Source organism: Dendropsophus ebraccatus, chromosome 9 (assembly GCF_027789765.1).
Source record: "Dendropsophus ebraccatus isolate aDenEbr1 chromosome 9, aDenEbr1.pat, whole genome shotgun sequence".
NCBI classification, from domain to species: Eukaryota; Metazoa; Chordata; class Amphibia; order Anura; family Hylidae; genus Dendropsophus; species Dendropsophus ebraccatus.
The window spans coordinates 79936777-79953525 of record NC_091462.1 but is presented as its reverse complement, the minus strand read 5'-3'; the positions used below and the strand labels follow the sequence as shown (position 1 = coordinate 79953525).

Below are 16749 nucleotides of genomic sequence, written 5' to 3'. Positions count from 1 at the left end.
AGTTAAAGGGGTTATCCAGTGCTACAAAAACATGGCCACTTTTCCCCCAACTGTTGTCTCCAGTTCAGGTGTGCTTTGCAATTAAGCTCCATTTACTTCAATGGAACGGAGTTTCAAAACCCCACCCAAACTGGAGACAACAGTAGGGGGAAAGTGGCCATGTTTTTGTAGCGCTGGATAACCCCTTTAAGTATATTGGTCCAGCCCTCAAAAACCATTAAAATTTTGTCACGTGGCCCCATGGGAAAATTAATTGCCTACCCCTGATGTACAGAGGCTGAACGGAATTGAGCAGTTTGCATTCCCTATACGTCCTCAGCAGCAGCACAAATGGGGAAGATCCTATCTTCCTGCAATGGTAGGACAGATGGTACTAATAAAAGATTGATTAGGAGCCCTATAAGAAGGCCATACAGACCCCTCCTCCTTGTGTTTTTTTCTGTCCTCCTGTGGGACAGGTGGTAGGAGAGGGAAGCAGGCTCAGGCCTATGTTTGTGTCTGACTTTCCTTTCCAAAGATTCTTCCTTTCCACATGGTCGTGTGGAGAGGGGAAATTTATAGAAATGTTGTTTTTTCCTGCTCTGCTGTATCAGAGAGGAGATTATTTACTTTTTAGTAGAGTTATCACTCAGCTTCTCTGCTGTATGGAGCCGCTGTGTGAGGGAAGCCATGAGGCTGCCGCAGTAAGTATCATGGTGCTGCCAGACCTGTGTCCTCACCTGGGCGGCTGCTGCAGTAAGTATCATGGTGCTGCCAGACCTGTGTCCTCACCTGCGCGGCTGCTAATGTTTCTTGATACTTCAGCAAGGTAAGATATGCTGTTTTTTCTTTTGAGCTGGAAGCCTGGCCTGTGTGTCAGGAGGATTATTGGAGAGATATATATGTTGTATGAGGCTTTTACGCCTCAAATGTTTCGTTTCAATGTCTTTCACCTTTTTTTTTTAACATTGGTTGTGCAAGTCCTGTTAGACTGCTTCACTATATGAGTGACCTACGTAACTATAGTGTGTATACATGAACACAGCTTTAGAGCTGCTAGTTGGGTATTAGTACACCTGCTGTCTCATTATTTTCTCCAGTACTGCTACAATGAAGCTATGAAACTGTGTATGTGTGTGAACACAGCCCTAGAGCTGCTAATTGTGTACACCTGTTGCCTCATTACTTTCTATAGTACTGCCATCGGATGATGCAGTGAAGCTATAAAACTGTGTGCACACAACCCTAGAGCTGCTAGTTGTGCAGTGTGCACACCTGCTGCCTGATTACTTGCTATAGTACTGCTACCAGATGATTCAGTGAAGCTCTGAAACTGTATGTGAACACAGCCCTAGAGCTGCTAATTGTGTACACCTGTTGCCTCATTATTTTCTATAGTACTGCCATCGGATGATGCAGTGAAGCTATAAAACTGTGTGTTTGTGTGTGCACACAACCCTAGAGCTGCTATTTGTGCATTTTGAACACCTGCTGCCTAATTACTTTCTATAGTACTGCTACCAGAGGATGCAGTGAAACTGTGTGTGTGAACACAGCCTTAGAATTGTAGTTGTGTAGTGTGTATACCTGCGGTCTGATTACTTTTCCAGTATTTCTATCAGATGATACAATGAAGCTATAAAACTGTGTATGAACACAGCCTTAGAGTTATTGTGTAGTGGTAGATACACCTCCTGTCTAATAATTTTCACTAATACTGCTAACAGATGATGCAGTCACCCTATGGAGCGTCTGTGTGCTACTCCAGTGCTGCCATTTAAGAATGCAGTGAAGCTACTGTGTGTGAACACGGCCTTAGAATTGTTAGTTGTATACTATACACCTGCTTTCTATTTACTTTCACTATACTGCTATCAGATGATACAGTGATCATGTGGACCTTCTGTGTGCTGACATTTAAGAATGCAGTGAAGCTACTGTGTGTAAACACTGCCTTAGAATTTAGTCGTGTAATATGTACACCTGCTGTTTAATTACCTTCACTAATACTGCTATCAGATGATGGTTATCATGTGGAGCTTCTGTGTGCTGCTATTTAAGAATGCAGTGAAGTTATGAAGCCACTGTGTGTGAACATTGCCTTAGAATTGTAGTGTACTGTGTAACACCTGCTGTCTGATTTCTTTCACTATACTGCTATCAGATGATGCAGTGCCCTATGAAGCTACTGTGTGTGAACACAGCCTTAGAGTTGCTAGTTGTACAGTGATAGTGATACATCTATCTAATTACTTTCCCTAATACTGCTATCAGATTATATAGTGACCATATGGAGCTATGTGTGTGAGCACATGCTTAGAGCTGCTGGACGTGTACTGGATACACCTGCTATCTGATTACTTTCCCTAATACTGCCATCAGATGATGCAGTGATTCTATGGAGCTTTTTTGCGCTGCTCCAGTGCTGCTATTTAAGAATGCAGTAAAGCTACTGTGTGTGAACATGACCTTAGGATTGTAGATGTGTACTATCTGATTAGTACTGTTATCAGATAATGCAGTGACGTATGAAGCTACATCCTTAGAGATGCTGGATGTGTACTGTGTATACCTGCAGTCTAATTACTCTGTAATACTGTGTACACCTGCTGTCTAGTTACACTCTGTACTGTACTGATATCAGATGATGCAGTGACCCTATGGAGCTTCTGTGTACTGAAGGATGCAGTAAAGCTATGAAGCTGCTATGTGTGAACACAGCCTTAGGATTGCTGGTTGCATATTCAGTGCACCTGTGTGTCTGTTCCAGGCACTCTGCACTAGTCTGTTAGTCAGCCGGTCAGTCTGGCACAATTTCCATCCTTGGATGTAGCAGGATTCTGGTAACAGAACTTCGGGGGAAAAAGCTTTCTTGGCGTACAGATCCTGCAAGATTTGACTTTCAGGTGGCAGGGAATTCATTTGTGGATTGCAACTTTTTCTCAGAAGAGACAATGACTGCTTAAGATTTTACATCTGAATGATAATCTACAGGCTGAACTGGATGGAGTCCGAGGTCATGGCTCCTTCAGACGCACAAAGACCTTGTTAAAAAAAAAAAAAAAAAAAAAAAAAATTCTTAGTAATTTTCAAAAAATAAATAAATAAATTAAATAAAATAAATAATTGTCTATATTACTATAGCGGAGCAGTATACTTGGCTGCCCGATCCCCACGGTTTGGAGACTGGTCCTTTGTTGTAAGGGGGCAGATGTTCACTCCAATATAAAGAGAGTTGGATCTGTATTGGACATTCTCATGAAAGTTCTTTTTTTCTTATGATCAGGTCCATTATCTGCCCCAGTCTAATAAGAGGAGAAGGAACTTCTACTTTTGTTCCACATTCCGTAGGAATTCTAGTATGGAAGGTAAAGGAAAGAATCCTGCACAAGAAGGACCAGACCTCTCGGAGGCCTTGGGGATGGGGACAAGAACTTGTGACTACGTCTTTTCTGACAATTTATTTCCATAATGAGAGAGGTCTGTACCAGTGTTATATGATAGGAAAGGCTGCCATATTGAATTTTGATCTGTGGGTCCCTCCTAGAGGGATGTTATCTGACCGTGTATACCTGTATACAGTCTCCTCTGAGGAAGCTGCTGTATGTGGGATCTATGATCTGTGGGTCCCTCCTAGAAGAAGGATGTTTTCTGACCAGGTATACCTGCATATACCTGTATACGGCCTCCTCTGAGAAGGCGGTTGTATGTGGGATCTGTGATCTGTAGTTCCCTCCTAGAGAGGGATGTTATGTGACCAGGTATACCTGCATGTACCTGTATACAGCCTCCTCTGAGAAGGCGGTTGTATGGAGGATTTATGCTCTGTAGTTCCCTCCTAGAAGAAGGACGTTATCTGGCCATGTATACCCACATGTACCTGTCTACAGACAAAAGCTGCATATTCCTTTACATCAAGACCTTTTGTACAAGGCAATTGGAATTCTTTTCAATTTACAGCCCTTCTGTCTGGAATCATCTTGGCTCCATCTACAGTCACCAAGCTGATGTCTATTGTACTTTGACTGTTTGAGAAAATTGAAGCTCATCATTGTTTCTGGCATGGGACAATTCCTAGGGAGGAGAATAGATCCCCAGTCTGTGACTCTCTCTTCCTCCAGAGAGATTACAGAAGTTGACACAAGTCGGGGTTCTCAGCACTCCCCAGTTGCTGTCACTTCATCTGATACCCTTGGGTCTTATGTCTACACTGGAAATAACACCCAGAGACAAGGATAGCTTTTCCTGCTCAATGGCAGCAGTCTCCCAATGGAGTGGGTAGAGAAAACCATTGATATATCAAGCAGTGGGGCGCTTGTATGCAGGAGCAACGAGCAAAGGAGCCTTAATCCCCTTCAGAGATGTTGCTGCCATCCAACATATGAAGGGAATACTAGTCCACTCCAGCACATCAATCTATGGTAAGCTATCAGTATAAGATCAAAACCGCATCTAGGATGGCGCATATCGATCTTTATAGGGGCACTAACTCTGTATTATTACTACTGGAGGCAGGGGCATTTTGTCTGCTGGCAATCTATGCTGCGATGTAACCCTGTCGGAGGAACGGTCTCTGGACCAGAAGCTTTCTGGTAAATCGCATGGAGGATAGACCTATTCCTATTCAAGGTTCAAATTGGGAAAACCTTTTTTCCTCACTCCTAAAAAGCCCAGAGTCTTGCAGAATCTGAGACAAGATTGGGCCTTGGTCAGCCTCATTTGCCCCTATTGACCCAAGAGGGCATGGTTCACAATGGTGAGCCCCCTGCCTAAGAATCTTCTGGGAAGTCTCCCAGTCTCCCCAGCTACTGACACAGAGTAGCAGAGATTACCCCCAGCGTCCCTGCCAGGTGTGGGCAGAGTCTAAAAATCTTGCAAGTAGCAAGTCTCTGGTTTCATGATGGCCTCTTATTATCTAAAAGCATGGCGCTGATTCCATAGGAATAATCTGGAGGCTTCTGTATACCCTCGGTTAATAACTCAAGAGGGCAGGCTTGTCCGAAGCTTGACTGCCGTCAACAAGGTGGGAATTGATATGCTGTCAAAGTGGTGACCACTCTTCTGTAGTCCAGAGCCACAACTGCCTACAGAACCTACCTGAAGGTAAAGAAGATGTTTGAAGCCTGGTGGGTGAAAGTCTCTTCCACATTTCCATTGTTACAATCCATTACTCCTGCCAACACGGGAGAGAAGGAGCTTCATCCCTTAGATGTGGGAAGGGCTTGGAGCATGTATATTGAACGGGCAAACTCCTTCAGGAAATCTAACCACTTGGTTTTATCCTTTGCAAGAAAAAAAAAAACAAAGGATGCAAGTCATCCAAAGCTTCTCTGTCCAGATGGATAAGGGAAGTCATCTCCATATGCTACCAAGAAGCTGGATTACAGGTACCTGGTGCAATCAAGGCACATTCAACGAGGGCAATATCATCCACATGGGCTGAAAAAAGATCTGTACCCTTGGAACAAATATGCAGGACTGCTTCATGGTTGTCCGTCAATACCTTTGTCAAGCACTATAGACTAGATATTCACGAGTCAACCAGTTTTTGGCTCAGCCATTCTGTCTTCTGTAATGTAATGGCCCTCCCTAGTCTGTTTTCATAGCTTGCTATATCCCCATTTGTGCTGCTGCTGAGGACGTATAGGGAAAGGATAATTTTTTACTCACCGTAAATTTTCTTTCCTGTAGTCCGAAGCAGCAGCACAGACTTCCCGCCCTGATTTAAACAAACTATTATTTATGCAGCATACCTTGATTGTTTTAATGCCTTATTAACTAAGATTTTATTATGAATTTTTAATTTTTGTCGTTAGAATTGACACAAGGAGGAGGGGTCTGTATGGCCTTCTTATAGGGCTCCTAATCAATCTTTTATTAGTACCATCTGTCCTACCATTGCAGGAAGATAGGATCTTCCCCATTTGTGCTGCTGCTTCGGACTACAGGAAAGAAAATTTACGGTGAGTAAAAAATTATCCTGTGTAACACAATGGCGACAAGATAGAAGCATAATGGTAGAAAAAAACAAATCCCTTAAATGCAAATAAAGACCTGTTTTATTCCCTGTAATAAATACAATTATTATTATTCTTAAAGCGACTCTGTACCCACAATCTAACACCCCCCCCCCCCCCCCCCCTCTTCCAAAATCACTTGTACCTTCGGATAGCTGCTTTTAATCCAAGATCTGTCCTGGGGTCCGTTTGACAGGGGATGCAGTTATTGTCCTAAAAACAACTTTTAATCCAGCAGCGCTGTGTCTAACGGCCGGGGCTTACATTTGTATATGCATTAGGCTGGCACCACCTCTCCGTCCTTCCTCCCCAGCCTCCTCCGCATTAGGAATGATCCAGGAACATTTACTGCTGTTTGCACAGGTGTATTAACTATCCAGCCCATGTTCAGTATGCACACAGGTGGGGAATAGGATGCAATCTGCCTGGAGCAGCTATCCGAAGGTACAAGTGGTGTGTGTGTGTGGGGGGGGGGGGGGGTCAGACTGTGGGTACAGAGTCGCTTTAAAAAAAAAATAAAAATCTGCATAGACATTCATAGCCTTACACTGTGTATAGCCTATGCCATCAATAAACATTTCCCAGAACACCCATTTCACACCATTTCTTTATTGTTATCTTGGTAATAATTTTGGACTTTTGTTTTTTTTTTCCTTCCAGACCATAAATATAAATGTGTGTATATATATATATATATATATATATAATATATAATTATTTTTTTCTACATTGTGTGATCTGTTTTTGTTTTTTTTCTTTTTGACTATATGCATAGTAATTTGTTCATGCTGTTACCCCACCTTTTCATTGTGATCTTTGTTAAGGAACTCCCCTTTTTTTCTTTTTTTTTTTCTTTTGGCCTTCAACAAACTTAGAGCAATCTTGTGGGACCCTTTGAGGTCTGGGTTACGCTTCTTGGGGTAAGTGTTCCATGAAGGCAAGGGGTACAGGGGTGAGATTAACATGTAATTTTTTTTATTTTATTTAATGTTAGTAAAAATTCAGTTTGGAGGTGGCATTTGTTTAGTGATGGGCTATTGACAGTTGCAGAAACTGCGTCTAATAATAGTATGTTTTAATAGGTCCAGGTGCTTTCATATTTCTTATGATGTTTGGGGGGGGGGGGGGCTGACATGTAGCACATAAATGTCCTTAAAGGCGAAGTGTCCAGTGTAAAGACCCTTTAATATGCTTCACCAAACTAGTAGACTTATCTTCTTAAAATCGTTGCATATCTGTGGTTTTTCACACACACAAAAAAACAGCCAAATAAGTTTGCAATAAAACTGAATTTTATTAGAGAAGCCAAATCAAAAGTTATTGCATTTAAATAGACATTAGTAACACAAGGGGACGGATGAAGAGTCCGCTGCTGAGCAATCCAGAAGACTCTCCTTAATCCTACCCCTAGAATATGAGCAACTAATACAGAAGGTCGCTACTATGTAACCTTGTGCTGTATAATCTTGAGTGGATGTGGCTTTAGCACGATCAGGGTGCACAAGTAAACAGTGTAATACATCTGAATTTATTTTAAAACAAATACATTTAATACTGGTGAACAGAAAGGCACTTGGTGCATGAAAAGTAAAAAAAAAAAAAAAAATTATGATCTTGAGAGAATAAACAATAGGTTGCACACTGGATCATAAAAGGATGTAGAACTGAGCAAGAACGTTCCCTTTGTGTTAACCAGTGAAGGAAGGGGTCAAATAATTTCAATTGTTGGGTTGGGCTTTACTATCAATGTGTAATGGCCTATCCAATCTATACTAGGCAGACAATAGTTGGCTCTGCGCTTGGGTGAGTATAAAGTTCCCCTCCCCTACTAGAAGTACATCAGGGAGCTGAACATTCATCTTAACCAGTGCTGGTGATCTCATGGATGCACTGTGACAGCTGCTGCGTGGAGAGTAGACGTCTTCATTCTGACAGTGGTTGGACCTTCTGCATGGCCTCTGTGCTGCAGTTTTTTGGCGCCATGTTGGTGCATGTGCAGTAGAAAGAATTTGCTTCATTGCTAGAACAGCCTCGAACACTCGCCGCGTCTCACGGATTGAAGGGGGATAAATAAATTTGTGACACAGTCCCAAGGCACGTGATGTGATAGGGAGTAGGATTATTCACTGGCTTTTGTTCCATTGTAATCTGCATCTCGTGATTCAGCATCTTCCTCAGACCCGTCGGCTGCATTTTCGACAGCTCTTCTGTTTCCTGTGGATCGTCTAGCTGGGGCAAATGATGCTGGTTCATTCCCCCTCCTGCCAGATGCAAGAACCATTGTTAGACCTGTTTTATATCGGCAGATGAGCTGGTTAATTTACTGTGTGCTGGTAGAATATAGAAGATTTACCATTTCTGAGTTACTGATCAGTAGACATAAATATTTAAAGGGATGTCAAAATTGTTCATGGATTGTACTGATCATGAGGAAAAAATTTACTGTAATCTGGTCAGAAATGTACACTTTTCCATCTGTATGGATGTTATTTTTTTTGTATAATAAAATATTTTTAATTAACAATTTGTAATATACCGTACTTTTTGTGTCATGTGAACGCGGACTTAAAGGGAAAGCTACCTCCAGTAGGTGGCATCAGAGAGCTACTTTGCATGTCCTTCCCAGATTAAGTCTCCACATGTATTTACAGTGTGTCCGTTTTGAACACTTGTCATTTAGTAGTAGCCTTGATTATAGCACATCTCTGATAACTACTACAGCTAAGGAGCTGTGTGCCTGTGCGTTAAAACTCTGAGCAATAGATACGGAACATATATTGCTATATTGTATAACTTCATGACACAAAGAAGATTTTGTATTTGCTGAAACTGGATTTAGCCGTTTAAAGGGGTACTCCAGCGAAAATCTTTTTCTTTCAAATCAACTGGTTTCAGAAACTTACATAGATTTGTAATTTACTTCTATTTAAAAATCTCTAGTCTTCCAGTAATTATCAGCTGCTATATGTCCTGCAGGAAGTGATGTATTATTTCCAGTCTGACACAGTGCTTTTTGCTGCCACCTCTGTCCATGCCAGGAACTGTCTAGAGCAGGAGCAAATTCCCATAGAAAACCTCTGCTGCTCAGGACAGTTCCTGAGATGGACAGAGGTGGCAGCAGAGAGCACTGTGTCAGACTGGAAATAATACATCACTTCCTGCAGGACATACAGCAGCTGATAAGTATGGGAAGATTTTTGAATAAAAGTAAATTACAAATCTATATAACTTTCTGACAACGGTTGATTTGAGAGAAAAAGATTTTCGACAGAGTACCCCTATAAAGTCCATTTTGTTCCATTCTCAATAGAAGGATGACTGTTCATTTAGTCTAAATCCTGTAGCAGCAGAGGGACTCTTTGAAAGTGAGGCCCTCTCTAATGAAATCCTACAAGGTGTTCTGCTTATGTATAAAAACATAGGGGAGATTTATCAAACATGGTGTAAAGTGACACTGGCTCAGTTGCCCCTAGCAACCAATCAGATTCCACTTTTCATTCCTCAGACACTTTGGAAAATGAAAAGAGGAATCTGATTGGTTGCTAGGGGCAACTGAGCCAGTTTCACTTTACACCATGTTTGATAAATCTCCCCCATAATGCATCACTAAAGTAAAGTACAGATGTCAATGATCAGAGATGAGAATTTTTATGGTAGACATCTCCTTTAAATATATGTATCTGTAATAGGCACAGGAGCACCAGATACATTAATACATGTATATCATATGCAGTTATTCTAGATTGGGAGTGGATTAGTGTTGAACTGGATGAATGGTTGTCTGTAAATTACAATGATTTAGTCCAGTAAGTTATGGCCATGTCCCTGAGTTCATATTCTGCATGCACTTTGGCAATGGTTATGTTACTGCATTGACCATGCAAAGTTAATAGTATACAGTATTAGCAAGATGTCTTATCATTGTGACCTTTTATCTGTTCACATGTTTACCCATCAGATTCAAAATAATAGAACTGATCTCATGTAGAATATTAACCCATGATATCACCTTCTACACCTAACTGAAAAGAAACATCCAGTGCCATTAAACACTCTGGAATCTTGTTTAGTCTTAATTGTGAATGGGGTGTAATACATATGTGATATTCAGGGAATCCTAAAATCATTATTGTGACCCCAGGGATTTGAAGGCATCATATGGAGTTTAGACAAACCCCGTAAAGAAGCTGCAGGGTCATTACACACAATGCAGCGGTATAACACTAATCCTACATCCTGAACACATACACTTATCTTATTGTCACACATTGCTCCCTATATGCAGCTTCTGAGCACAGCAAGAACAGATCTCCAGCTGCTACATGCACTGCTGACATGGCCTCCTCCATCTGTATTCCCCTCCTGTATCCAGCCTCCTGTGCACTGGTATACCATGATGATGATACGCTTAACAATCGTTGCATTACATTACATTACATATATCACTTGCCATGTATTCACAATAAAGTATGTTGGACTTAAGCAAGTGTTGTGGACATCTCTCCATTGCTATTTAAAATGAATCTATCATCCAGATTTTATTTTTTATTTTTTTTTACTTTACTCTTATGGGGGCTGCCATCTTGCCCGGGTCGTGTTTAACAGCATTTAGTAACCTTGTCTATATAACATGGTAATATTGTCTTATACTGATGCTATCTATATACTGGGGTCACATGTTGCTGCATTGCTGTACAGATCACTTTACAGTAGCCTCCTCTTATCACCACAGAACAGGAAGTCTCAGCTAAGTTTTACCCCTGGTGGAAAGAATAAAAACTGCAAGATATCAGGATTATTTTATAAAATCTAAATAGTAAAATGGAAAATTTAAAAAACAATGTCACCAACCTTCTTAAATATGTTTAACATAAAAACATGATTTAAACAATAGTTTTTTTTCTAATGACACATTCTGTTTAAGTCTAGTGGCCAAAATAAAATTTCTGAATATTTTATACTATAGACAGTAAAATAAATAAACACACTATCCTTAAACAGATTTTTAACATAAAAACTTGATTTGTACCTGTTGTAATAACTTTCAAAATCTAAATCAACAGTAGATGTGATATAAAGCAAGATTGCAATATACATTCATTATTTTTATTTGTTGTTATCAGGCTGTAAAATAAAGGTATACTTGCCAGAAATCCAGGTCCAGTCTCCTGAGGGCAGATTATTAGACTTGTGCTGATTTAAAAAAAAAAGAGACTGAACACAGTAAATCTGACCTGTACAGAGAGTCACGGCTCAATGTGTCCATCAAACACATGACTGCCTACTCTGTGTGAGAGCTCAGATGGCCTGGGATACACAGGACTTCCTGTGTTTAGAAGTCAGAACACAGGAAGTGCCGTGTTTTCCATAACTAAAAAAAAAAAATCATGAATGTATATTGCAAACTTACTTTATATCACATCTACTGTTGATTAAGATTTTGAAAGTTATAATGACAGGTACACTTTAAACAATAGGTCATTTTCTGAAGACAAATTCCCTTTAAAGGGGTTATCCAGTGTTAGGAAAAAATGGCCACTTTCTTTCAGAGACAGTACCACTCTTGTCTCCACTTGACTCCAGGTGAGGTATGCAATTAATTGCCCTTCAATGGAACTTAGTTGCACAACCCCAGCCAAACTGAAGACAAGAATGGTGCTGTCTCTAAAAGAAAGTGGTCATGTTTTTCTAACACTGGATAAGCCCTTTAAAGTCCAGACATATCTCCCCTTCCCCCCCAATAAAAAATGTAGAGCCTCTTTAAGGGGAGATTTTTATATGACAAGTGGTTTTATACTTTTACATATTAGGTATAGTGTTAAAAAAAAAAAAGTTGTATGACAACCTATAAAGTAAAATAAGCATTACCCAACCATGTATGTGTAATATTCCTAATATACAGTAGAATAAAGTACAGTTAATTCTTACATATAGTGCTCATTATCATGCATGACGGACACATTCCACATGACAATGGAGAGATTGAAGTGTGTTTAGTTAGTTAAGTGCATGGTATCGTCTACAATATGTCCCTATGGGTGTAGAACGTTAGTTTTTTAATTTGCTCAGTTGTATCTCATGAATTAGATTGTATCCATACATAGATGTCCAAGCCTTCAGATTTTGCAGGAAAAGGGTGGATGTTTGAAGACACATTGCATGTTCCATGCTGCCAAACTTTTTGTGTTTGTATTATTACTTTTTTAAGTTAAAGTTTTAGTTTGCAAGACATGTTTGTCAAGACAGAAGTTACGTGGCCTGGTACATCGGGTCTGAGACATTCAATGTGTCTTTAAAAGGAATAAAAAGAAAAAGGTAGAAATACGTCCATTTAGGAGGAGCTGCAAAATTGAAGGCGTTGGTACCTGCTTAGTCATTGCGTAGTATCCTGTGTCCCTCTGCAATAGAAAGTCTGCAGCTGTTATACCATAACAAGATCACTTCAAATCAAAGGTGTCAATATAAGAACAGTATATTTCTGTCTGCTCTCCGCATCATACATTAGAATAAGTCTGGGGGCTGAGACCCCTAAGGAGAAGTTTTATATCCCATGGCCCTTTAGGTTTTACCCCTGTGTGTGAATTTTTAGGGAGAACCAATATGGTTTCTGATTGATCGCCACTGTCCTGAATCACTGCTTTCTACATACAACCCTTATGACATCTTCTATAAATGGCTGCTATCTACATAGTCAGATCTGAGAGCTGAATAGAGGAGAATATTAGAATGTCTGACTTTCTAAGCACTAACATGATGTCAGCTCCCAAGTGCTCTAGAAGAAACGCCTTATACTTGGATGGGTTTTTTTTTGTATAACTTCACTCAAGCAACATTCTTTACTAGCTTAAAGCGTGATGTCTTTTACCATACAAGGTTATATAATAACAAGATGTTAGATAAGTTTGGCACAGTATACTGGCAGGCTCCTCTCCCCTGATAATAGGTTCTCAGAAGGCATCAAAGTGGTCAGAGTAATAAACGCCTTCCTAATATATCCCTGTTCTCACATTACTCATAGGAGGGTCATATACAGAGAAAATATCAGGACCTATATCTACTGGGGTATACTATAAATTTATGTATAGTTCCCCATATCTATAAGACATTATATTTACCCAGGAGATTATACATTAGCATAAAGTCTCCAGGATGGCTACTTTTATTCCTCCAATGCAGGTTACTAGAATGAAAGCAGGGGTAAGACTACACCGTACAGACTGCTGTGTATTGGCATGGTGGGGTCTCAGAAACTACAATAAGGAACCTGCATTATTCGGTGGTTGTTCTCATGGAGGTGTTACTAGTTTTAGACTTACAGTCCTGTATCTTGCTGCTTCTCTCTTATTTATGGCTTATGTTACATGAGTTACATGAACACATTTACTACAGTACAATAACTTCTCTCATATATTGCCTATATATATATATATATATATATATATATATATATATATATATATATATATTTTTTTTTTTTTTTTTTTTTGCGATCACACACCGTTCAACCATAACATTAAAACCACCTGAACACTATTGTGTAGGTTCCTATTATGTTGCCAGAACTACTTTGACCTACTAGGCAGTATGTATGAAAGTAACATCCACATGAATCCACGTTTGGGTAAAACACTGCAGCCTCCCATAGTGCATTTGGCTGCCAGCTATTCCCCAGCACAATGCATGCACCTGGTCAGCCACATAATAGGAAAGAGATCTATCAGATTAGAGCCCTTGATCTAGCTGGGATGCTCTTGCATCCATAGTGAGCTCTTTGAGTGTTGGGCAGAGGTCAGCATGGGCAATCTATAGCTGTGCGGCAGGCTATGATGCACTATGTGATCTGACACCTTTATGTTATAGCTAGCATAATTTCTTCAGCCATTTAGGTTGCAGTAACCCTTCTATAGAATTGGATCAGACAGGCTAGCCTTCACTTCCAAAATGGATCTATGACTTTTGGGCCACTTTTGGTAGGTAACCACTGTATACTGGGAACACCCCCCAGGACCTTCTTTATTGAATATTCTCCGACCCAGTTATCTAATCATCATAATTAAACACTTTTTACAGTCGATCAGATTCTTACATTTCTTCATTTTTTTTCTGATTTCAACACTTCAACAGATCAACTTCAAGAACTGACTGACTCGCTGCCTAATATGTCCCACCCCTCAAAGCTGCCATTGTCACACAATAATCAAAGCCTTCTTTTCTTTTGTCAGTCGTTTTAATGTTATAGTTGAACAATGTAAATATCCGCCACCTAGTTTTTTGTGAAATCATACATATTCACTGTTTAGCGCCAACACATATAATGCCCTTACCTGAGTTTGCTCTTAAGTCCACTGAGCTCCCTGGTCAGTGTCTCATTACTCTCGGTGGCCTCATCCAGCTCTCTCTGCAGTTTCCTGCGGTTAGCATTGAGACGTTGTGTTTCTTCCTCAGCCTCCTCCAGCTGCCGTTTCAATTGCTTCTGTTTTAAAGATGCCTTATCGGCCTAAAATTACAAAGAATTAGACATAAATAACCTTGAGATGGGGAAGAGACTGTACTCCTAGCCTGGGTGGAAGCCATTTTGGGAAATAACAAGGACTTAAATTTAGAGGAGCCTGATGTTTTCCTATGTAACTACAAGGTGCTGACATGAGTTTACCTGGTCCTTGAACTGCTCGGCCTGCTTTCTTTCATCTTCAACTTGCAGAAGAGCTTCCTTAAGCTTTTTGTCTTTTTGTTTTACTGATTTCAATGATGCTTGTTTGTCTCTGAAATTAATGGGAAAAAAAATCACCATAATGAATCTATACACGGAGACTGATTTGGTGAGAAAGTGTTGAAAATTAGACTACTCTTCTTGCTTTAGCCGACTATGTGGTATCATTGCTATGTATATCTGTATCAGATTTATTAAGCCTGCGCTTGGCATAAATGTGAAAAGAATCATAGATTTCCGTGCAAACCACTTGTTTTAGGCACAAATATGTGATATGTTGGCACAGCAATGTGGGGAGAAGGCATGGCCTCCTCCCACATTTGATTTATTATGCTTTATGTCGGTAAACAGGTGTAAATCACGGCGAAAATCTACGACAGTTCCGGTGCAGGTTTAGATTTCTCCACTTGCCATATGGCCGCCTAAGGTCTACCAGATTTACTAGAAGGCTTAGTAGGCCGGTCTTGATAAATTTCCCCCACTGTGTATAAAATAAAGTAAGAAAACACACAATATACATATTCAACAGACTATCTACTGTACCTGGCTTCCTGTTCTAACTGTTCCTCGAGCTGAGAGATCTTGGCTTCCAATGCAGTAATAGTGGACTTGAATTTGGACTTGACAGAGCCTTCCATTTCTTGTAGTTTGTTCTTCAGTTCTTTGTTCTGCCTCTCCAGCTGTTGGCGTGCACTCTCGTTCTTCTGTGCAGTACTGCGCTCAGCCGCCAGTTCATTGGTAAGTTGTTCTGCCTGCAGGTAAAGATAGATAAACTCTATTGATGTCAGTCTATCTATCTATAATAAAAGCCATTATCCTGACACCTACCTGCTGCACTGCTTTCCTCATTCTGTCACTCATGCCCTCCATGTTGCCCTGTTCTTCCTCCAATTCCTCCTCCAGCTGTGCGATTCTGGCTTCCAGGCGCCGCTTGTCATCCAGGAGGGTGGATCTATAGGCAAGAAATGACTGATGTTATAAATCCTTCTGATGCACGTTCAGGTTATAAACTTGGTGAGTGTAATTATGGGGGCCTGGTCTGCTGAACTTTGTAGGCGCACAACTACCGGGTCATCGCTACTATTTCATCTCTGGGCCATGCTCCTCCCTGAATCTTAAAGGACTATTGTGTGCACCCTGTTCCTTCCTCCAATTACCTCCCATTACAATGTATGAGGTTCCTAGAGTTCTATAGTTCTAGCAAAAGTGTTGATTGCATTGTTATTACAGTGTATGACTCCAGCTTGTTTCTTTGACTTCATCCCTGCCTGCTGCCATGTACTACATCATGCCTCCCGGTTTGACTCTGACGAAGTCACTGTTTAGGAGTGACAATACGCGTAGGGTTTGGTCCGGTGTAGCTTGCAGGTGACTATTACTCCATGTGATTCGTGCTTCATTGTTTTTTTGTGTTTTTTCACATTTTTGTATTTTCTGTTTGATTTTTTTGTGCCCTAGTTGCTGTCTTTTTCATCTTTTGGTCATCTTTTTGAATCATGTATTATTGAGCACTAGCACTTTACAGGTATTAGTATCAGTGATTTGGTCATAAATTATAGCTTTTTTTTACTGCACATGCATTTTATAATCATGTGAGTGTTTATTCAGTAATATTGTGGACTGGCTAATTCCTTATTAGAGGCTAAGTTACCCGGTTTGAAGCATAGCAATCATGTTTGCTGTGATTGATTAACCCCTTTTGGGTGTTTTTAAGTGTTTTTATGCTTTTTGTCTAGTTTTGCTATGTATTATGTGAATTTGTGTTCAATAAAATTTGTATATTTTTAAATATACGTGGGTGCACCTATATGTGTTCTGCTTGCCTTTGGAGATTGTGGTTACAATAGAAACAAAGGTAGCCTCCGGTTGTTATATTCAACAGATTGGTTAGCTCCCTGTCTTTGGAAATTTTACTTCCCGGTTTGATTCTGATTATAAAACTATGCTGCCCACCCTGACTTGTTAGCCCATTTACTGACCACACACATGAACTATTAGCCAAAGATCTTGGCCTGTATATGGACTCCTCTCTGGCTAGCCCCT

At 40.3% G+C, this 16749-nt stretch overlaps 1 protein-coding gene across 3 annotated transcripts in view; it reads right to left on the bottom strand.

The window, feature by feature from the left end:
- Positions 1-7266: 7266 nt before the first annotated feature.
- The window catches only part of MYH11 (myosin heavy chain 11), an 86299-nt gene continuing 76816 nt past the window's right edge, over positions 7267-16749 (bottom strand). For 2 of the 3 annotated variants that reach the window (XM_069983688.1, XM_069983689.1), the window contains 5 exons: positions 15535-15658; positions 15250-15458; positions 14650-14758; positions 14321-14493; positions 7267-8257 (listed from right to left, as the gene is read on the bottom strand). In XM_069983688.1, the coding sequence (XP_069839789.1) occupies positions 8116-8257; positions 14321-14493; positions 14650-14758; positions 15250-15458; positions 15535-15658 (757 nt within the window). In that variant the 3' untranslated portion in view covers positions 7267-8115. Of the gene's footprint in view, positions 8258-12361; positions 12395-14320; positions 14494-14649; positions 14759-15249; positions 15459-15534; positions 15659-16749 lie in introns of all 3 variants that reach the window. The other variant, XM_069983690.1, reaches the window with a different exon arrangement.